Below are 23,426 nucleotides of genomic sequence, written 5' to 3' on the forward strand. Positions count from 1 at the left end.
TAGCCCTACTGGTACGTGCTTTTGGTATAAACATTGATTGATTAAAGTGTGTTTTGAAAAAATCCAATGCAAACATCTGGCAACACTATCGTCTGGCAATTGACTGCTGAAATGAGACAGTCCAATCTCCAAAACCAGAGTAAGTGAGAGCTAGAGAAACCTTTTATTTTGTCTGTTGCGAGAATAGTACGGTACAATTATACACAATACGAATAAAACAGTACCAGGGGTGTTTAGAGGGCTATCCAGGTTGCAAGATGGGAATAGGTTTGGACTAGGCTACTTATTTTCGTTTAATCATTTAATGTGTATAAACAGTGGCTGATTGTGATCATTTGTAATAGAGGGCTTCAGTCTTGATTGGACATGTTTATAGCCTAAGCTAATCAATTCAGCTAAAATAATACTGTACTTACAACCTGTTTGCTTGCTTCTGCTAAACCAGTTGAGTGGCTGTGTTTGTCATGGATTAAGTCTCCTGTGAACACAACAGCTGGACTACTAAATGCATAAAAGTTTATAATAAGCAAAGTGTGGTGTTTAAGACTATGAGGAGTTTTTGTTTCAATAGCTTTTAAAAGGTGCAAACTGCAAAGGTTTAGACTACCCTAACTTCATATAGCTATGCTACATTGTAGGACTGTAGGACCATTATATTAGCATAGGTGTTCATAATGTCTAGTGCAGGGGTGGGCAAACTTGTTCAATAAAAAGTTAATAGCTGAAAACCACAAACACCCACTTGCCGAAGCATGGTTTTAGCTCTTGCAAAGCTGGCTTGCAACTCTTTGTAGTTTACTTTTGTATTTTTTCCCATGTGTGGTCTATGTATTTACATTAAAAGAACCAACAATGACGAGTTTTGGACACAGCGTCAGATGTCAATTGGAGCTACTACTCAACGATCCTTTTAAAGCAGGATTGTAGATGAAATAAAATTGTAACAAAACAGAAAAGTAGATAATTAGAGCAGTTTGAAAACTGGATTGATTTGGTCACAATAGCCTACATCTTTTGCACTTTCCCATGAGCAGTAATAGAACTAACCATGCGTTGGTCGTAATGTCCTGATCATGAACTGAAGTACCGTATCAAGATAATGTTCAAGAAACCAAATTATTGGAAAACAAACAATGTTGATAGAAAACTATTGAATGTTGATAGAAAACTATTGAATGTTGATAGAAAACTGTTGAATGTTGATAGAAAACTGTTGAATGTTGATAAAAAATTGTAATCCTATAAAACTAAGGGAAGAAGAAGAATAAGGGAACAAAACTAGTAATAAACTAATTGTCGTAAATTATTAAAAACAGATGTTACAGCACTTTTTGCAGAATCTCATACTGATAATTTTAATAATGGATGGTTTCATATTGCTTCCTTCAGTAGGCCCACCCTCAAAGCGACCCCGTAAAGGAAGAGATAAGGCGAAAGGTAATGTCTGTCAACTTCATTTTATTTCGAAAATGATTAATATAAAGTTTTCCCTTCACCGACCAAACCTAACACACTGGTCACAGGTATCATTAAATTGTTCTTTGTTATTAACTTGTAAAAATATATTACTATCTACAATATAGGATCTAACAGCTCATCAATGAACAGCTTAAAGTGACAAGATTTCAATGGGTTTAAATGTCTGTGAACAGCCGTTTGAGTATCAGCTACATGTCTGTAGCCAGCAGAATTGTAAAACTCTCATCACCATTGTAAAAGTGATTTAGCAAACATCTTGCAATTGATCATGTCGTCATTTGGAAGATAAAAAATACTTCATTTGATTGTCAGCCTCATTTCAAGGGCAGATATGAAAAATTTATCGGCGTCAACAGTCGATCACCAAACAGTTATAATATAACGTTTTTGAAGGTGATTCTTCTTTGTGTACCATGCCTGTTCCAGACGCTCATGCACAGTTCTTTCTAATTATTTCGGTATTTAACTGCATTAAAAATTGTTGCGGTTGGAACTTGAAGATGATCCTTGAGGTTATTGAGGAAAGTGAGACGCTGCTTTCCTTGAGCTCGTTTTCCTTTGATTTTTCCACGAAAAACCGTGTGTTATTTTGTTTTAGCCATGTTTGTTTTGAAATTCAGAAAATGCAAAAAAGGCTAAGAAAGGATTTTGCAAACGAAACCTCATTCCCATCCTGGTGGTGATGATTCTTCTTGTTGCTGCTGCCGCCATCGCTGCCGTGATCATCTGTGAGTGGTGGAGGCTTTTATTTATTACTTACAAATTTTTGTGTTTAAGCTGCATTACAATTGTGTGATATTGGCCACCACTTGATTTCATAATGATCAACGTTTGTTCGAAATACATTCCAGTGACGTCAGTGGAGTCACATTGTGCCGCCATCCTCAGGAATGCCAGCTCATCAGCGATGGAGTTGCAAATATGCGCCAGTAAGTCGTGGTAGAAATAGTGTGTGATTGATTGTCATTGATAAGCACTGTCACAATTTTTTTCAGATGTAGTTAAGCTGTAGGCTATGTATATTATTTCTGAAGAGGACATCTTGTGATGTCGATCTCTCTACCGAAGCTCAGTCAGATAAATGGTCGAGTAGTTCTACTCGTGAGATGGTAGATGAAATGCTTGAGGTGAAAGGTTACCATCGGTCAGTAGCTTAATCGTCGAAGCACCACAACAGAATTACGCAATAAAGTAGTTCACCTATTCTAGAACAACATGTACGGTAGCCTACCGCTACTGCCGGATCTACGCATATTGATTGTGACAAACCCGAATAACATTTCAACCATAAAATCGCGATTTCATTGATAGTTTCACCTTGAGGTGGTCAATGGAAGTTTAGGGCAAGAATAAGTTGGACACATTATTTCAGGAGCTGAGTGCCCGTTCGATGTGTCATTGTGCAACCTTCCATGTCCTTTGGGTTACGACTCCGATAGTGACGGTTGCCCCCATGCTTGTGTATGCGCCACTGAGACCAGCGAGTTTGAAGGCGACATATCCATCAATGACAGGACACTCACCTCCATGCTTGAGGTATCCGCAGTTGTGTTGCGAATTCATTTGTTCACACGTCGGTTCAATCATTTTTTTATTGTTAAATTCAATTTTTTCGATCATTTTCAGCCAAGCTTAATCAAAGATGAACATTGTTTGATTAAAGTTGCTGGAATTAAGTTGATTTGTCTTGTATGTATGTATAAAGCAGCATTTATCAGCAATGAATGAATCACTATTACTTATTCCTAGATACTGAGTAGCTTAGATGGGGTGATTTTATTTACTTAAATTTACTCAACTCATCATAATGAGCTCGACAAGAGACAATGAAGCACAATGAACAAGTGAATTGAGACTAACAACTGAAGGTTGGTGTTTTGAGAAGGATCAGAGTCACACTTTGGTGCCTTTCAATTATCCAACATGGCGATATGTATGGAATTCAGCATTCCTTATGTGCAGAAGTATGGAGTCTTGGAAAGGTCTCCAGAGCCAGATGGCGAGGAGGAGGGAGTGGTCTCTGATTTTGGAAACACGGTACGTGCCGACCTCCACGGCATCTGGGACCTCAATCATGTAGATGGCCGGTACAAACTCCCCTACATTGTTGATTACGAAAGCTACAAAGGAACCGGTGAGTGGTGCTTGGTGAGGTGCCTCTAGGAAAAGGAATTGGTGCCGTGTTTCATATGTTAGGATTTTTTTTATTTAACTTTACCAGCCTTTGAGGAGAATTGATTGCCTGCTGTTGTTCTGTATAGAAGCTTGTTACCATGGTAATACAAACTTTATAGTTGGAAGCGCGAGTTACATCATGAGCTGCTCCTTTTCGTTCCTCATCGACTACTGCGCGTCACTCATCTGTACAGCTTCCGCTATGCCATGTCGGGACCATTTATTTAATCTAAACCATGGGCCAATCAACTCATGGAACGACGGAATTGCGTATCGGCTCTATGCTGCAAAGGAGTAAATCTCTGATGACTTCAAAGACGTGCAAGACTATTGTGGTAATGATAGACTGACTTCCTCACAGACAAAGCGACATTGGATGAGAAGATATCGACGGCTCTCAGCGTGATATCGAACAACGTGTGTATCGACTTCGTGCAGAAGACAACAGAAGGAGTGCATTTAACATTTAGAAGCGGTCTTCCATATCAATGCAGGTGGTGTTTGTGATGTAACAACCGAATTTTGCAGGGTCATTAACGTACCCTGCAGGGTTATTTTGCACGACAAGAACGGCTACCAGGTTAGGCCTCAATTCATCACATTACTGACTCAAGCTGACTGATGTTTATTCAAGTACACAAAAACACTTACTTGTAATCCACGCACACAAGTCAACAACCATCATCAGAAAGAAATTATTGAAAAAATATGCCCGTCCACCGCTCTAGTCGAAACGCAAAAGAAAACTTTTCGATAAATGAAACACGAAGATTCAAAACTCATGCGGCTGGAGGTCACTGAAGCGTGAACGCAAAACAAGAACATTAAAAATAAGAAAGGGATCGCATAAATCGTTTCTACATATGATCAAAGGTTTATTTTATTTGTTACGCAACAATGTCTTCTCGTGTTGTCGCCGCATGAAAATTGTTTTGCGGCAGATTTTGTTTGACTTGTTTGCTTCAAAGGAACTTAAAACTTCCAACATCAAGCAGAGGCTTTCCCAGTCAGAAGGAAATATAATCCCATGACCTTTGACTTTTCAGTTCATTTGTGGGGAGGGTGGTGGACGACTGGAGGGGTGATACCGAACAGATGATCAAGTTGGGGAACGGATCGTGCCTCAACACTGGCACTATCATCCACGAGACGATGCACGCGCTCGGCTTCCTGCACGAGCAGGCTCGGCCGGACCGCGATGACCACGTGCAAGTCCACTATGACAACATCATCAAAGGTGGGTGGGTCTGCTGTACTGCACATGTAATTCCATGGAACCAATCATAGCACGACACGTTAACTTCTCCTACTGACAAAAAATAAAAATTTAGTTGAACATTTTTTTTTTGCTTCCTTCAATATTTTTTTTGCTTCCTTCAATGCATAAAAATACTTCGTCGTGCTTTTTGATGGATAACACGATGTTTCAATAGTAATATTGCATGGCAGCGATAGTTGGCGTTTAAACATATTCATATAAATTAACCCAAAAAATTAACCAATTATAGCATAACACGTTAACTTCTCCTACTGACAAATAATAAAAATTTAGTTGAACTTTTTTTTTGGTAGCCTTCAATGCATAAGAATGCTTCCTCGTGCTTTTTGATGGATAACACGATGTTTCAATAATTATGTCGTCACATTGCATGGCAGCTATAGTTTGCGTTTAAGCATATTCATATAATTTAACCCACCTTAAGGTAAGGAAAGAAACTTCCAAAAGTTTCCACCGGAAGAGTTGAACGACTTTCCTATCGGATATGACGTCCAATCTGTGATGCATTATGGGGGAACTTTCTTCGCCGCAGATTCGTCCAATCCAACCATAACAAGGCGGGATAACGGTGAGTTCCTATTGGCTTGTTCACCCAACCATAGCAAGGGTAACGTGGTTTATTTCACTTTCAGGAGCGGTGGTAGTTGAGAACAGAGAAGGACCAACAGAGTTGGACTTGGAGGAAATACGGTTGTTGTACAATTGTCCCAAGCCGAGCCCGCAAGGTAAGACCAGGATGTCAAGGAATCTTCACTTAGTTACTGGAAGACTCACCGGGATTTCTATAACCATCTTTGGTGGACCTGTCAGTCCAAGGCCTAATCAACTTGTCACATGCAGGAGGATCGGAAGGTGATACAAGGGCAACACCAGATGGCGACAAAGACACCAATGGTGAGGTTACATAGCTGGATTGCAAGGTCATAGTTAGTGTCAATTGTTGATGACTATGTCCAGGCGGTTCGGCTGTATGAAGAACATTTGGTTGTTTAAATAACATGATACGTTCTTTTGGTGCAAACTACGCTGAACTATTGCAAGATGTACACTGAACAGTATAGGGTTATTTTGTCGTCATCGTTGTAGGGAGGGCAGCCCAGACACGGGTCTTGCTACGGCAACCCAATGTCACCGCAGTTCATTGGGAGACAATCATCATAGATCCGCCACCAATGAGTGAGACCGGGCTGGAGGCTTCCAGCTCTACCAAGCCTGCCCCGTTACTCGTGGTGTCATCGCCATTGGGCTTTGTTTGGTCCAGGTCCCAATTGAAGCAAAGGCCATTGGCGTTTCAGATTCTTGAAAGATTTTTTTTAAAGTTATAGTGGAATCAACAATGTAGTGTGTTCCTAAGCTGCGTAGTTTTGGGTGAGTGGCAATTCAACTTCATCGTCAAGTAAATTGCGGGTTGTGCTTTCTACATGATACCAGTCATTATGTTCAATTGTTTCAATAAGGGGCGGGAAGCGAATGGTCTGAGTGGGGAGACTGGAGGGGTTGCGAAGGGTGCAAACAGGCAGGGAGTGGCACTCGCGTCAGGACATGTCTTGGAGGGACATTGGAAGTGAGTTTTGAACAATATATTTGACATCAATGACATGGTTTTAAGTTGCGCAACCCAGCTACAACTATCAGACTGGTGTTGTGATAGGTCCCATGTGTCTCTGACAAACATGTAAATGTCTGTGCGGTTTTTTTACATCACAGAAGTGCCGGTTGCGTCATGGGGAGGATAGTCCCACACGTCAGCGGCAACCATGCTCCTCGTTTCCTTGCTCCACTACGCTATCTCCCGGTGAGTCTGAACTGTGATTGACATCCGTGTGGAGTCGCATTGAGTCAATTTTCTCCCATTTACAGTATTATGCTCGTTCCAAGACAAAGCTTCTGTATGATTTGCAGCTTGATTTTGTACTTCAACCACATCTTGAATTGATTGTTGATAATTGTGTCGCGCGGCGTGATCCTAAATTTCACCGCTTTTTCAGGATCATCCTGGAACCTGTGGACAGTCTGGAGTGCTTGCTCCGTCTCCTGCGGAAGCGATGGAGTCAAGAAGAGGTAAGTGAAACTTTTCAGATAGTGCTCCTAAGCATGATGCCTGTTCTCTGCTGCTGGTTACCGCAGAGCGGCGACAGATAATGAAGTTCAGCGGAATAATTTGATGATTGAGTAATAAACAAACAAAGTTAGAAGTAGTTGTCTTGGCGATAACATTAATGTGCCATTTACCGGCCAATTGATGCTTCACAGGACACGCACCTGCCCTTCCTCTGCCTGCCCGGGCCATCAACAGGAATCTTTCATGTGTGACGCCTTGCCAGACTGCCCAGGTCAGTAACGCTTTGATGACGATTTCGTTTCAAACGCCGTATTGTGTGACATCACAATGTGTCAATGATAACTGCGCCGCTTCAACTGGATCGATGATTGGTGGAGCAACGAACCATGGTTGGAGGTTTGAAGGCAATTGGCTGCTCACTGGTTAATTTGCAAGTTCTGCCATTGTAATATCAGGTGGCCAAGGCAACCGACATGCAATGTGTGCAGTGAGGCGTGACACCAACATATTAACACGCCATTACTGAGGTATGTATGTGAGTTCTCCCTGACCAACACGTGATCTTGTATATACCAACCATTGAAGTTTTCGAATAATGTTTTGTCCCATATTCTATCATATAGTTTTCTTGTTGCATCTCTGGTGCTGAGTGAAAATATCAGTCACGTGACTTCCTATTTCACCACATGAGGTAACATCAAATGCTTCTGCTTGGGATGACCTTCATGTCATGAATACAAAACACTATTTTATTCCTCCAGCTCCTTTGGACACAAAAAGAGGAGGAAGACATACTGGGACATCTGGTGGGAGCACAGGTAAGACTTAGCAAACGGAAAGATTTGATGTGAAGGTAATGATCGGCCTTCTGTTCAGCGTTATGTACGGACAGCCAATCGGGATAAGCCTTGATGGCGCTGTCTATAAGATCCTGACACTTTCCAAAACCCTCTTGTTTTGGTGAATCAAACTGCTTGTGGATCGTTTGAGTTCATTCCAGTTTCTACTCTTATAGATGGCGTCGTCTGGAAAGTTTCAGTCTCCATGTCATAAACTTGAATCTGGGGAAATCACCCAACGCGCTGCATCATAACTGTGTTGCTGTGACGTAACAGGTGATGACGTAGGGACAGAAGATGCAGATGAGATTAGAAGCGGGGTGACAAGGAGTAAGATCTTCACGCCCACTCCTTGCGATCATTCAAGTACCTTCCAGTTTGGTGGTGAGTTATGGTGACACGTGTTTCATACTCATATATTAAACTTTGGTTTGCCAAAATGATGTTGATATCTTAAGAGTGCATGATGTGACAGGGATCGGATGGAGCGAGTGGGACTCCTGGATGGGATGCGAGAAGTGTGCCAAGTCTGGAACGGGCACAAGAAGAAGAGCATGTGCCGATGCCACCTTGGAGAGGCCCTACGATCAGTACTCTAAACAATCTGTGAGCGATGTTCATATTTCTTCATCGATTGTCTTTCTCATGGTTGTAGATTCAAAGGATGGCCGCCACCCACCAAGAGTTGATCAATTTATGCGCCAACTCATGTTTAGCAAATGTTTCGAAAACTAAACTGTGATCATTTTCAGTGCGTTTTAGTGCTATTCATATTGAGCTACGGTAGTTCCGAATTTTGCTTCCCTTTTCAGAAACTGTTTAAATTGGTTTTGAGGACGACTCAGGTTAAAATGAGTGACGAAATCGATGACGTAAGTGACGTAACAATGTTGTAGACCTGTCAAGAGCCGGGTGACGAAGGTGGCGTCATCAACAAACCTTGCGCCGAGGTACCGTGCGTCAGTCAGTGGTGTTCCTGGTCCAAAGCGGAACAGATCACTTCTTGTTCCGCCACATGTGGTACCGGGACGTTCAAAAGGTACCTCTTATGCAAACCAAATGTCTGCTGGCTTTTTTCAATTAGTTCAGTTGCCGTCGTCTCGTGAATGTACTACTACACACGGGGTTCGCCCCAAAAGCTCATGCACTTTGTCGGCCTACTAGGAGGTAAGCTTCTTGATGACCTCACTGCATCCATCCGCTAGGAAGAAACATGACATGCCATCAACATCCCAGCTGCTTCCTCAGCTAACCACTTTTGTCTTCTTCAAGGAGGCGGACATGCAGTTCCGAGTACGGGCCGTGTTCTGGCAACGCCACAGCGATCGCCTCCTGCAAGGTCAAGGATTGTCTAAGTAAGTGCCACCGTGATACGTCAGTGAGACAATGACGTCACCTTAAATGACCTCATTGGCGGTGGTATATATTGCGTAATCACCGATGTACCTTCATGTGTCGTTGAATGGAGTCGATCTATAGCTCCACCCAACCATGCTTACAACTGATGTGGTTTAAGATCTATTTACATGAGATTGAGTTTCGCTTATTAGCAACATGATCCTGGTTAGGATGTTTCATTTTTTCACGATTTTTGAAATTGAAAATGCTTGGGGTCTAATCAGATCGGATTTTGGCCACATACAGCCGATCCAAAATATTTTTTCGATCGGACGACTTTTAGAGGGTGCGCGGCCCCCCAAAGTTTGAAAATTTGAAGCGTGGGAAAATTTGCAGAAAATATACGATATCTCGGTAACGGAAGGAGATAGGAAGACGTGTAAAGTGTCAACTTGTTCGGAATGGCCAACTTCCTATCTGCGCTTAATACATTTTACTACCCTATCTGCAACGGAAAAAAAGTTAATTGCGAAAAACTGTTTTTTTCATATTTTTGATGTTTTCTTCCCAGTTCTACAGAAGCAAAACCCTTCCAGTAACTGCAGTGATGACAAATGACATTTTTACGAACGACAGGTTTTGTTAAATGTACTATGACCCAACAATGCAGGTGGACGACTTGTAGAATATTATAGCCTACTGTGCTTTTTAAGTTTTCAGAACTACATTCTTGTTCGGGTTTGTAGTAAGAATATTTGTTAGTTGTAATGTATAGGGTTGTTTTGAGAAGCTCCCGTTGCAGATTGAGTCGATGTCATTCGCCATCTGCTGTTTTAATTTACCACGGATTGTCATTGCAGTTGTTAAGATTTAAGTATTGGCTATTTGTACCCAGGAGTAGTTAGTTCAACTGCTATTATGCCAGAAACAAGACTTGACGCCAAGTGAGACATTGCAGAAATTGGAAAAGCTGCCAGGGAATGTATTACCCACAAACATAAGCGTTCTTCACCACTACAATTTTTTATGCAAGCAATGCAGTGAAACGAATCCCAAGTTCTTTAAGAAGCCTCCATGTTTTGCTGATGTCAAGGGACAGTTGATAAATGATATAGTTTATGTTTGGGTTAGTGCCAGCCTTCCGGTGATGAGCATCATTCGAGTTGAGACCAGGTTAAAACTACTCATAAACAAATCTAAGGCAATTAAGAAAAGAAAACAGCCTCAGACGGGAGCGACAGAAGGTATATTCCATGAACTGTTTGATATCTGCAAATGTAAATGTGCCATTCCATCACAGGTGAAGTTTTACAACGGCAGACTTTCTTGTAGCTGTCAATGGATGCACCGTATCCCAGAAGAGGAGGTTGAGTTTTTGCAAGATCAAAGGTCTGCCAGAAAGATGTTTATTGCTGCATCTCGCGACAGATCTTTTACTTTAAGGGTAAAAAATAGGAGTCATCAGAGTTCTTACCAGCAAAAGTTACCAAGTGAAGATGAACCATCTTGCTCTTATTCAACCAACTCAGAAACTTCCAGCCTGGTAGCACAGGAGAGGCTAAGGCGAAGACCTGCAGATATGATTACACCTGATATAACCGTTTCCAGCAGTGAGTCTTCGGAAGATGAGACACGAGGCTTAATTCTTGATCCTGATTTCGCCAAGAAAGCAGCAACAGGTGGCAAGATGTACACAAAAAAACGAAAAATTGCCGTAAGTTCTTTAGGCTGTATGTTAGCTGACCGGCGAAACACTTCTATTCGCCAACAATCTGACCAGTTGCTTGCATGTGCTGGTAACGATATTGCTGCCTCACCGACTACCGTGTATAGATGTAGGGAGAAAACAAGAAAGCTGTGTTTAGAAAAATGTGATGATGACATCTCTGCTTCCGATTTTCTGCAGCTTCATTATGATGGTAGAAATGTGAATGGTATGTAATGATCGAGCAAAGAACAAAACTATGGAAAGAGTTATCGGAGTAAAGTCTTTTCTCAAGGAAATTTCTGTTGATAGTGAAGCTATCTTTAATGCGATTATTGGTGCATGTGGTGAAAATCTTTCCAAAGTACACTCGATCATGAGTGATACAGCGAGATTGAACACGAGCAAAAAAAGTGGTGTTAATAAACGAGTGACTGATTACATCATCGAGAATATTGGACATGAAATACATTCCTTTGAGTGTATGTTTCATGTAAATGAAATTTACTTGTCTCGCGTAATTGCTGAGGTTGAAGGAAAAAGCAAGGGTCCAGGTGCAATGCAAGAAGGCGCACTACTCAACAAAATTAAGTGGATTACAAAATGTAACTTAGAAAATCTCATCGCCAGGAACAACATTGATGTCCAAATCACACCCATAGCTGCTCTCCACCTCAGAAGCAAAATTGAATGGTTTTCAGATCAAAAACGCTCAAGAATTTCTGACAACAGTTTTCGAAGTGACCAAATGTGTCTGTTGGTTTTAGCTTGTCAACTGTTTATGGATGTTCCAGCCAACTTGAAGCATTTGCTTTGCTACAAACAAGAACAGATAAGTCAATCACGTTGGGTGACAACGGCAAATGGGTACCTTAGAATGCTGCTTTTTAGCCCATTTGATCTCACGTCTGCTGAGAAGAGCAAATTGTCACGTTTAGTTTCGTACATTGCTTCTGTTTATGTTCCGTCTTTTATTATGATCCATCTCAATCCTTTTGCCCCGGATGCTCCTTTCCTGACTTTGTTCCAGAAAGATCTCCTGCAAGCTTTTGAAGCAATTGATTCCACACTCGTGACTGTAGTATGGCGCTACTATCTGGATCATGCAAAAAGCTGGCTCTCTCCACAAAATGTTGCCATAAGCATATATTCAGACAATCCACCTTTCTCTAAAAATGTACTGACAGATCTTACTTCACTACCTAGTGAGGTAAGCATCGAAAATATGCTGCAACAAAGACAATCGAACCTGAAGCATTTCTTCACTGTTCAAAGCAAGCAAGCACCCTGTGTTTTGTTTGGGAACAGGCAGTTCTGGAAGAGCGTCAACAACCACAATAGATCAAATGAGAGGGAAATAGGGAAGCTCAAAGAATTGCTACAACGAAAGAAGATTATTGACAACTCTGATCAACAAAGCAAAGTTGATGTTAGACTGAGGTCGTATTTAAGCAATGCTGAAGAATAATCATTAAGTGTTATATGCCGGCAGTAATTTTTATTCTTGGGTAACATGCCCGATTTTTCGTTCTACATGATGTTGCTTATTTGTTTTGCTTTCACTGGTCATGACTGGAGATCCCTGTTTCTGGAGCTGCGTTTGAGTACCTGTAGCCCACAAGTATTGTACATTAGGGTGGAGTGAAAATAACTTTTTCGCGAAATTCAAAAACATAGCCCCCTAAAAAGTTGCTTTTGTTCATGAAAAACGCATTTGTGAAAAAAAAATAAAAAAAAAATAATGTCTTGGTGAATCTCAATCCACAAATCAAAGATGGCCGCCAACTTTGCTTGAAAATACAGTAAATTCACCATAACTTTGCCAATACTTGCCCAATTTTTATCATATTTCAACAAGGTTTCCTCGTTCATGTCATAAAACACTAGAAATATATATGATGACAGGGTGAGCAAATTATGACGTCACCAAATCCAATATGGCCGCCAAATTCAGTTTTTCACATTTCCCATCCAAGTTACACACTTCTTTTTCGCTTTGCTCCAATTCCAGAATATATTATTATTGCAACATAATGTGATATTATGACGTCACGAAGGTTTTTTTCCAGAATATGCTTTACTAATTCAAGTGCACGTTATTCTGTTTAAGATTGAGTTGCTTACGGTTTAGGTTTAGTCAGTTAATATGGCAGTATTAAGGAAAAATGCATTCTGTGTTATCCTTGGTGCATCAGCTGAGGTGCCAGAGAATATGCTTCCGACGTATCGAGATATAATAAAATTCTACAGTTTCACTCAGCAGAGAATGAAGAATGAATTGAGGACGAATCGCCCACATAAAAAAATATCAGGAGTAGTACTAAACAAGGTAGCAGACTTGTGGCACAAGGCATCAATCCCTATTGTGGCGTATCTTAGGATGGAACAAATGATGGACTCAATCTACAAGGAATACAGGCTTATTCTGAAGAACTATAAGCGAGATAAAGACAAAAATAGTTACAAAGAAAGACTTTGCAAGTTCAAGGAGAAAGGTGACCATCTATTTGACGTTTCGGCTTGCAAGTGTGCTAACTTGTATAACTGCAAGTGTGAGAAAGAGTGTAAATTGCCTAATGTCGAAAAGGAATTTCTGATAGATCAACGAAATGCCAGGCAAATGATTATTGGTAGTGTTGATAAAGCAGAAATACAAAAGCTAGAACGAAGAAAGAAAAGAAGAACAATAATGTTAAAGCATTGTAAAATGACCCCAAGAAGTTGTGTAACTCAGTTGTCTGCATCATCTCAGGTTTATCATAGTGACATTAACAGTGACACAGAATGTCCTAACAATAGTGGTACATATATAGATGCTTCCTGTCCAAAGAAGAGAAAGGTCTTCCTCAAATCTTTGCAAACAATGGCAACCATTTGTGACAGATATGGAGTCTCAGATAGGGCAGCGGCAGCCATAGCGAGTTCTGTTCTTGCTGATGTTCAAGGCGGCAACTCCTTGGTGATCGACAGAAGCAAAGTTCGCAGGGAAAGGATGAAGAAACGCACAGCTTTGTCAGGTGAAGCCAGCACAAAGATTACAGGTTTATATTTTGATGGCCGAAAAGATAAGACAATGTTTAATGCAAAAGAGATTGATGGCAAATTTCACCGTAAAATAATATCAGAGGAACACATAACAATTATAGCAGAACCAGGATCATCTTACTTCGGGCATGTTTGTGCAAGTAACGGGACAGGGGCTGAGATAGCTTCAAAGTAGTTAAATTATTTAGAAAAAAGGGGGGTAGATACAAATGAACTCAATGTAATTGGTACTGATGGAACAGTCGTCAATACTGGTGTAAAGAAGGGAGTCATTCGATTAATTGAAGAGTCACTAGGTAGACCATTACAATGGTGTATCTGCCTGTTGCATGCAAATGAGATTCCTCTCAGGTATCTTTTTCAGAAGATAGATGGTCCAACTACGGGCCCCCATGGATTTTCAGGACCAATCGGCAAAGCCGTTCATACCTGTGACCGTCAACCACTGGTAAATTTTGACAAAATACCTTGTGATTTAGAGCACATACTGCAGCCCAAAGACTTAAGCACCGATCAAAAGTATCTGTTTGAAACCTGTCTGGCTATTAACAAAGGTTGTTGCTCCTTGGACCTTTCACTCAAATGCCCTGGTACAATTAATCAAGCAAGATGGGTGACTTTAGCAAATCGCATATTGCGGTTGTATATTTCAACAGAAGCACCGTCCTTAGAATTGAAGACTGTTGTCACCTTTATTTTGAAAGTGTATGCACCGATGTGGTTCTCTATTAAAAAGGAATCTTTGTGTACAGATGGAGCAAAACATGTCTACAACATGGTAGACAAGGCCAGGTATCTTGAGGATGAGCTTAAGGAAGTTGTTATGAATGCTATCCAGAGAAATGCCTTTTTTGCGCATCCTGAAAACGTTCTGCTGGCAATGTTGGCAGACGACAACATCAGTATCAGAGAACTGGCTCTCAGGCGAATACTGAAGTCGAGAGAACGCAAGAGCAGCAGTACAGTGCGAGTTTTTAGTGTGCCCACCTTGAACCTTCACGCTAGGAATAATATAGAAATAATTGACTAGCAGACCGAAGATATCACTGAACCTCCCCACACCAAGAACCTTAGCAATGAAGATTTGATTAATATGATCAAAACAAATCCATTTACGATGAGTCCTCTCACAGTTGAAAGTTTCCCCTGTCATAACCAGGCTGTGGAACGTCATGTCAAGCTTGTGGCAGATGCTTCAGGCTCCGTTTGTGGAAAAGATAACAGAGATGGTTTCATCAGGGCTCGATTAGAGAGCAAGCGCAAAATGCCAAAGTTTTGACAGCAAGGCTGATTTCAAAGTTTAGAATTTCAGTGAAGGTTACATTGAACAGGTCATTCTGGGGTGAAATTCATATCCCTTGGACTTCCCAGAATGCCCTTGGGCGACAAACGTATTCCATCCCCGGTTTGTCCCCTAAAAGGTTCACATGTAGGACTGCCTCCACGTGGCGTGAACTGGAAACGTTAATTCTACGGCTTAACGGCTAAACGTCGTATCCTACTCTATTGCAATTGTTGAAGGTATTTTTAATTTCTAGATGAATACTATACTAAATAAAGCTTCCATCTGTAGCCTATTTACTATTATCAAGAGGAACAATCGCACCCAAGACAGAAGACAGGATAACACCATATAACTATCAAACGTTGGAGCAAATCGAAAAAGAAGTGTGTAACTTGGATGGGAAATGTGAAAAACTGAGTTTGGCGGCCATATTGGATTTGGTGACGTCATAATTTGCTCACCCTGTCATCATATGTATTTCTAGTGTTTTATGACATGAACGAGGAAACCTTGCTGAAATATGATAAAAATTGGGCAAGTATTGGCAAAGTTATGGTGAATTTACTGTATTTTCAAGCAAAGTTGGCGGTCATCTTTGATTTGTGGATTGAGATTCACCAAGACATTATTTTTTTTAAATTTTTTTTTCACAAATGCGTTTTTCATGAACAAAAGCAAGTTTTTAGGGGGCTATGTTTTTGAATTTCGCGAAAAAGTTATTTTCACTCCACCCTATTGTACATACTGTTGAATTTATGATTTTCTTCGCGTTCACATGGTGTATGACTCTTGATTTGCACAGCCACGTCAATGTCAACTGTTTTGTTTAATTACTCTGTGTTGGTAGCTTATGCTGAAACGTTTACATGTGAGAGACACTGCGATAGCGATAGAAGATGACGGTATTCTAAGCCAATCGTGAAAGGAAGTCCACTGTTGTGTAAAATTCGATGCACACTTGTACCCTATGCCATAGCACATGTTCGTTGCTCTCTATAACTTGTAATCACTGTAGTTACTGGTTCCAAGGGTTTTGCTTCTGTAGAACAAAACATCAAAAATATGAAAAAAACAGTTTTTTGCAATTAACTTTTTTTTCGTTGCAGATAGGGTAGCAAAATGTATTAAACGCAGATAGGAAGTTGGCCATTTCGCACAAGACACCTTAAACGTCTTCCTATCACTTTCCGTTACCGAGATATCGCATATTTCCTGCAAATTTTCCCACGCTTCAAATTTTCAAACTTTGGGGGGGCCGCGCACCCCCTAAAAGTCGTCCGATCGAAAAAATATTTTGGATCGGCTGTATGTGGCCAAAATCCGGTCTGATTAGACCCCAAGCATTTTCAATTTCAAAAATCGTGAAAAAATGAAACATCCTAATCCTGGTACTTCATAATGTAGATACAAACGACCCGTTTTTAGGAGGAAAACATTACATATCTTCTTGTTGTCAACAGATGCAGCCGTGAGGTGGTTTGACTGGGGGGAGTGGGTTGGCTGCGGGGGGTGCGCTCAAGATGGGTTTGCTGTGAGATCGCGCCATTGCTCTGGGGGAGACCCATGGGTAAGCTTGTGGTAGAAATTTTGTGTTAATGAATACGCGGCATGGTCGCTGAACTCGCACCAGAGGCATCTATGTTGCTTTGTCTCTGTCTGAGTTGTAGTAAACTTTTTCGATTTTTACGAATTCAACCCTTTGTGTGTCTTCAATGAAATAATTAAACCACCGTTAGAATCTTAGGCCAACCCTCAGTTGTGTTTCTTTCTGTGTCAGACCCATCATCAATCCGTTGCTATGGCGACAGCTCGGTTTGTTGTGATGTTGCGTGTGACGTCAACCATCAGTTAACGTGACGTCTATGCGGAGGTGATGACGTATGTTGCTAAATAATTTGGAACGATTCTCTTCCATCTTCAGAAATGCGCTGGCGCTGAATCCTCCAAGGATCCTCATCTCGATTACAAAAGGTGCTCGGAAGTGGGGGCCTGTCTGGCTGTTCATGAATGGGAGACCTGGCAACCCTGGCTATCCTGCTCAAAGACTTGCGACGGCGGGTTCCGATTGAGGTTTGATCTTTTGGTGGGCCACGTCACGTCGTCTGTGCTGGGGTTGGAAGTGTCAGCGTGCTTGGTTACGAATGCTGGTCCTAGTTTTCTCAATTTTACAAATATCATAATTAAAATTTCCCCTCTTCTTGGCTGACTTGATTGTGAAATGTTATTTTTGGATGCATTAATGACGTCCCACAATTGATGTCGTAGAGCCCACCATGCGATTGTATCTACCAGGTACCGGACATGCAGCGACAAAGGAATCGACAGTTGCTTTGGACAGCACGTTGCAGCGGAGCATTGTGGGAAGGATAAGTGCAGCGGTCAGCAAATTATCAGGTTGCATTCATTCGTCACAATCGTCTTAATGACATCACCCGTTCACTTGTGTATTTCGAACAGCGAATTCTGTGATGTCATTAAACACAGCAGGCTAACTTGTATAGTTCTGCATACGTTAGATGACATTACATACGGTGTTGCCAGATGGGGATTTCTGTTCCCAATTATTTGGAATTTTAAAATCGTTAGAAAAACGAAATTGTGTTGGAAAAAGCGCTGAAGATTAGACCTAACCTAAAAATTGGGAAAAAAGATTTTTGAGATGGCAAATACCTTTTTTAGAGAGCAAGAGAGCATGTTTTTTCTGTGAAAAAACGCCGCCTGGAATATGTGAAAACCTTCTTTTAATGCAAACTGCTTAAGATGCGAAGGGGATTCAGAACTTTCTTTCTCAGCTTCTGGCACCACTGATTATACGGATGTTCTCACACTTAATCAAGTTAAGCTTTGAAGAAAACGAAAGAGAGAGAATTACAAATTATCACTTCCACCCTGTGGTGGATCTACCTTCCAATTAAGGGTCCTCCTCACCCACGCCATCCAAGCACCGACCTGTGCTTACAAACAGGTTTAAGTGGCTTGTTTATGGTTTGCTGTTGGCAAGCTGAAGGCGCTTTGTAACTCTTCCTCGCTAACATCATCAGAAGAATCGACCTGGGTTTACCAGGAGGGTTTTTTCCCCTGCACCGCAACCTGTGGGGAGTACGGGGTGGCCATCGTCAAGCGATCATGCTCGGGGGGCAACTGCAACGGGAAGGAAATATTCATCGACGAGTGCAACAGAGTGCCCTGCAGCGACCAACATATCGACGTCTTCCAGGCGCATGACGACGACGGTAAGCTATTGTGACGTCATGCATTCAATGCTGCTACCTCGGACTGAGTGAGTCGTTGTAGCTTCGTAGTTTCTTAGGCCACACAAGTCACATGACCAATATGACTTTATGGCATTGGTAGATATTGACTTGATAACAAAAAGATTGATCGTGGAAACATATCTCGACATCAAGGACTGGAAGCCTCTGAGCTAATTCCTGGCAGTTTCGCATACTTGTAGAGGCTTTGAACAAGCGAGGCAGGCCCGGTCACTGAGATCGACAGAGTGAAGTTTCTTGTTGAATTGTTGCTGTCAGTGAAATTATCCCATCCACTAGGTGTCGCTTAATGAAAACTCCATTAAATGCGTTGCTTGAAACGGACACTCGTAGAGTCGAAACAACGTTGCTTGATCTTGCAGCTTTTCCACACCACTCGCCGGTTTGCCATTACAAAGTAGACGAAACTTGCATTGGGAAAGTTTCAGTTCGTGTTGGTAGAACCTTCGATGACCAAACTGAAAATATTCAAACTTTTATCAGCAAAGTTAAGAAAGTGACTGATCAAGTTGTATCCCAACCTTGTTGCAGCCGGTCTTGTGTTTAGCGCCACATCTCTTATGGTTGATTACGTCTTGTGTGAACGCTCACCCGGAAGCATATGGCTGTTTGGAGACTACAATGGTGACGAGAGAATGGATGCTTTGTGCGGCGACAATAGCGGACGATTGTGAGTTTAATTCATTTTCAAAAACGTAAATTATTGTTTTAGAATTTGGTGCGATTCGTGCACAGAGTTTATTTCACTTCTAAGTCTGTCCTTCTGATATGAACGTATTTTGGATAAGGCAATGAAGTGAGGTGGTATGGACATGTGCTAAGGAGGAAGGAAGTAGGTTTTCTTCGAAAGGCATTAACTTTGAAGGTAAATGGAAAGAGGAAACGAGGACGTCCAAATAGAACATGGATGAAACACATGAAGAATAAGGCAAACAAGGTTGGACTGAACGAAGAAGACCCGATGGACAGAACGAGATGGAGAATTGTAGGGACAGTGGGGATAAAACCGAATTTGAATGGTGATGATAATAAATACTAAAATTTCTCATGTCTCTCATCTCCAAATTTTGTGATTTCTGCATTGTATAACTAAATTAACTATATCACAAGTATTCCTATATTTACAGACTGTATAGATTAAATTTGAGCTATTTTTTTTTCTAACTACGAACACTCTGGTGTTAAAACTGGAAGATCTAATTCTGTGGTTTTGAGTGTGGTCTTGTTTCGGTGCAACTTCAACATTCGTGCAGGTAGCGCATCGAAGTAGAATGCGCAGGACAAGCTTTTTTCGTGCTCTGTCAAATCATGTGAAACATCAGGGGTATCTCTCTTGGACAACTGTCCTTTCTTCGATGCCTCCGGGTGTATAGCCTAGTTTGTAAGCTATAATGCTCATAAATTGTTTGTGAAAGAACAACGAACATCGTCACTGAGGTTTTAGTGTCCACATTTACAATTTCCTCCCCAGCAAGGTTGGATTGGCCGACACAACAGGAAGAATAGTGGACTTTCACTGGGAGGGACGGATCCAAGATTGCGGAAGGGGAAAGCGGATAATTGCGGATTTCAACGGAGACGGAAGCGACGATTTGCTTTGCCATAATGTGGAGGCTAGGTTAGTGGCACGCATGTGTGCCACAAAATAAATTATGATTTTATATTTCAAAATCGTAATATTTTGATATAATTTTTGTGCTGCAACCTCTCTAGTCTCTATACATCAAAATTTAATTTGAAACTAGTAGTTGGAAACTCTGAACTAATTTCTTTAGACATGTCAATGGTTTAGACAATACAGACAATACAATGATTCACTGAAAATTTATATCCAATTCCTTATGTGCGTCAAAGGGTTAAGTTTTTCTACCCTTGTTCAGACATTATTGCGTCACAACGTAAAAGTGACGTAAGTTATATTTGTAGAGTACTTTCCATCATACTATCACTTGCTGGAGGCTTCTCATCGGGAGCGGTGTTCAGAGGAAGGTTTTGCACCGGAAACGGGGACGTTGCCAGTGTTTTTGATTTTGATGGAGACGGAAGATTTGATGTTTTATGTCGCGTTGGCTTGACTGGACTTTATCAAATAATGCTCAATGTTTCTTTCTGAATTTATATTCTTTACTTTATATCAATTGTGAAATCTTTCTTTAAACATTTTCAATAAGTCGCGGTATTGAAACATGGTTGTGCCTACTTTGTGTTCTTGTAGGTTGTTGGCGACTCAAAGCGCTTTGAAGTTCTGACTAAAGCACGCGGCATGATTGTTATGGTCTTTAAAACATCTGCTTCCCTCTCGACTGTTAATCCCATTCATCGTAGAATCAAGGAGATTTTTTGCATATGAGGTGGTAGCAGCTACTTTATTCCACCCAGGTAGCCTACTGCATCCATTGAATTGGTGGATTCTTTATCATCGGACTGAAAAAGCTTCTTGCAGAGCTTAATCCTGGCAGTTTCGATTCGTAAATAGGGCAGTATGACGTGTTGTGCGGTTTGGTGCCAGGATGATGATTCAACAATACCCGTTGCTGCTGAACCTCCCAATATGGTTTAGTGGGAAGACGATTGAACTTTACTCAAACTTTTTGGGTGACTCGCATCTTTGGGGCAATTACTCTCTCCCTGAATAACTTTGTTACAACATCATTTGACAAAGTTTTACTATTGATTTAAGCTGAAAGTACTTTCAGAATGAGCATATTTTTACCCCAGACAGCCACTTTATTTGATCCAAGTGAAATGGCTGTCTGAGCCTTCAAACCCAGTTTAGGTACTTCGCCTTTGCTGACGTATTAGCCTACCGGCATGTTATAGATACCAGGCTCACTCACATGTGCATTTTCTTACATGCCGCATTGCAATTATGTCATGGCTACATGCTCTGAGCGGCATGTCTTTAATCAAGACGGGTTTCCCTTAAGCGACCAGCGCTTAATATGAGTATGCCATCAGCGCAGTACACTTCATGGAAGACAATTGGAATGCAGCGTGGTGTGCCACCGACACGAAACTACATCGTTTTATACCTCACCCGGTGGCGCGCCCCCCTGGTATGGACCTGCCTCGGCCGACTTGGGTCAAGCTCAACAGAATCCGAACTGGAGTCGGTCGCTTCCATTCCAACATGCACAAGTGGGGTTTGGCTCCCTCACCGGCCTGCGAATGCGGCGCGGAGGAGCAAACTGCTGACCATGTTGTTCTCGAATGTCTCATCCATAAGGCACCAATGGAACGCATGGTATAGCAACGCTGGACGAGGCTACACTCACCTGGCTCTTTACCACCTGCCCTGAAATTTGATCTAGTCTCAAACGAAAGAAGTAGGGAGACTCGGGTAAGGGAACGTTCAAATATTACGTAACGCCTTCGAGGGGGAGGGGGGGTTTATGCAAAGCGTTACGTTAGCGTCACATCGGGGGGGAGGGGTTCAAGCAAAACGTTACGTAACGCTTTCGAGTACGGAATGGTAGTTTTTTGTGCTGAATTTGTAGTAAAAAAGCGTTACATGGGGGAGGGGGGGATTGAAAAAAGCGTTACGTTGGCGTTACATGGGGGAGGGGGGGGAGTCAAAAATTCGGAAAAAAGCGTTACGTAATATTTGAACGTTCCCTAAGTTGGCCCAGCAAAATGTAAAATTGAATTTGTGAGCTAATAACAAAACATATGTTAAAGCGAATGCTATTGAAGAGTAGAGAATTTATCACTTTAGAAGTGGACATAGTCTTGCATCAAACCAACATTGTTAGGTATGTAATTTTTCAAGTTTTCCGAAAAAATTAAAATGGGCCGTCTTTCCCGCCGGTGCAGGTAATTTGGCCCACCATGGAGGGTAAGTTGGACACTGGACAACATGCCCACCTCTTGGTATACTAAACAGGGGAAAAGCTAGGGACTGTCCCTAGGAAAAGCTCTCTTCTCAATTTTACTTTCTAATTATTGCTTGGTTTTATACATGCATTTACATATAGGCTACCTTGTAGGCTATGCATTCATGTACCATTGTACCAGTATGGTTTATAGTATAACCTACTATTATAATGCAGTATTTTACCTCAGTAAACATGAGTAGCCTACCGGTACACCATATAAACTTTCGAAAATAATGAAGGCTGTATGCCTGTATCAAACATCATGTAGTTGAAACGGCATGCCTTAAATTCCTAACGATACTGATTGGTAGGACCTTGTTTGCAGTAGCCTACAAACCCCATTTTGCAAGGGTACCAATATCGGAACATTTTTTAATGTATCTCCGAAACGGGGTACGTTTTAGAGTTAGACCGTCGCTTGAGAAGTGGTTGCATATTTTTCTTTGACTCACACCGTTCCTCAACATTTTTAGCCCTCTTAAGTTTATAGCCTACACCTGCAGAGACATTTCCGCAATTGGTTTTCTTGATATAATTACTTACCATTATTCTATTATTACAATATGGGTTAGGAATAAGTTGTCGCAATCTGTGGCATACAAACGATGTTAGGAAGTGTATTATTGTTATTGATCGCTTAATGCTGATGTAAAGCCGCGATTTACTTAGTTTGGATAGGCTACTTGATATTTCAATCTTGAAAAAATAAGTCATCGTATTAATTAGTCCATTATCATCTATATAATTCCTCATGAAAGCATGGTGGCCAACGTACCCACCCACAAAATGAGCCAACTTCCCTGCATGGCAGCCATATTGTAAAAATTAAATTTAGGCCTATGTCAAACTATCGAGCTTCTAACAACGGCTTTCACCGTCAAAGTGAGCCTTAATAACTACCCTAACGCTGCACTCACTAAATAATAACCTTTCTTATCCTAGCTTAGTAAGAAAAAATTCACTCGACATCTAAAAAATTCTAAAATCCAAAAATTTTAAAAATTATAATTTTTCATACAAAAATCGAGCTCACATGTTTATAGCCTAGGCCTACTGCTTGCTAGAGCCTCCC

General features: G+C 41.2%; 1 protein-coding gene across 1 annotated transcript; it reads left to right on the plus strand.

The window, feature by feature from the left end:
- The first annotated feature begins 1,321 nt into the window (after window positions 1-1,321).
- Window positions 1,322-20,649, plus strand: LOC145768296 (uncharacterized). Its single transcript, XM_082579771.1, has 26 exons — window positions 1,322-1,437; window positions 2,100-2,207; window positions 2,331-2,408; window positions 2,852-3,015; window positions 3,442-3,613; window positions 4,016-4,148; window positions 4,701-4,891; window positions 5,358-5,501; window positions 5,566-5,658; window positions 5,774-5,827; window positions 6,020-6,183; window positions 6,641-6,728; window positions 6,922-6,994; window positions 7,187-7,266; window positions 7,757-7,813; window positions 8,111-8,218; window positions 8,310-8,440; window positions 8,731-8,873; window positions 9,107-9,189; window positions 16,668-16,774; window positions 17,129-17,277; window positions 17,500-17,585; window positions 18,249-18,440; window positions 19,011-19,149; window positions 19,951-20,097; window positions 20,406-20,649. Exons 1-26 carry the CDS (start codon window positions 1,362-1,364, stop codon window positions 20,590-20,592), a joined length of 3,147 nt encoding a protein of 1,048 aa, XP_082435897.1. The 5' UTR covers window positions 1,322-1,361; the 3' UTR covers window positions 20,593-20,649.
- The last annotated feature ends 2,777 nt before the right edge of the window (window positions 20,650-23,426 follow it).

The sequence above is a fragment of the Aplidium turbinatum genome, chromosome 4 (genome assembly GCF_918807975.1).
Source record: "Aplidium turbinatum chromosome 4, kaAplTurb1.1, whole genome shotgun sequence".
NCBI lineage: Eukaryota > Metazoa > Chordata > Ascidiacea > Aplousobranchia > Polyclinidae > Aplidium > Aplidium turbinatum.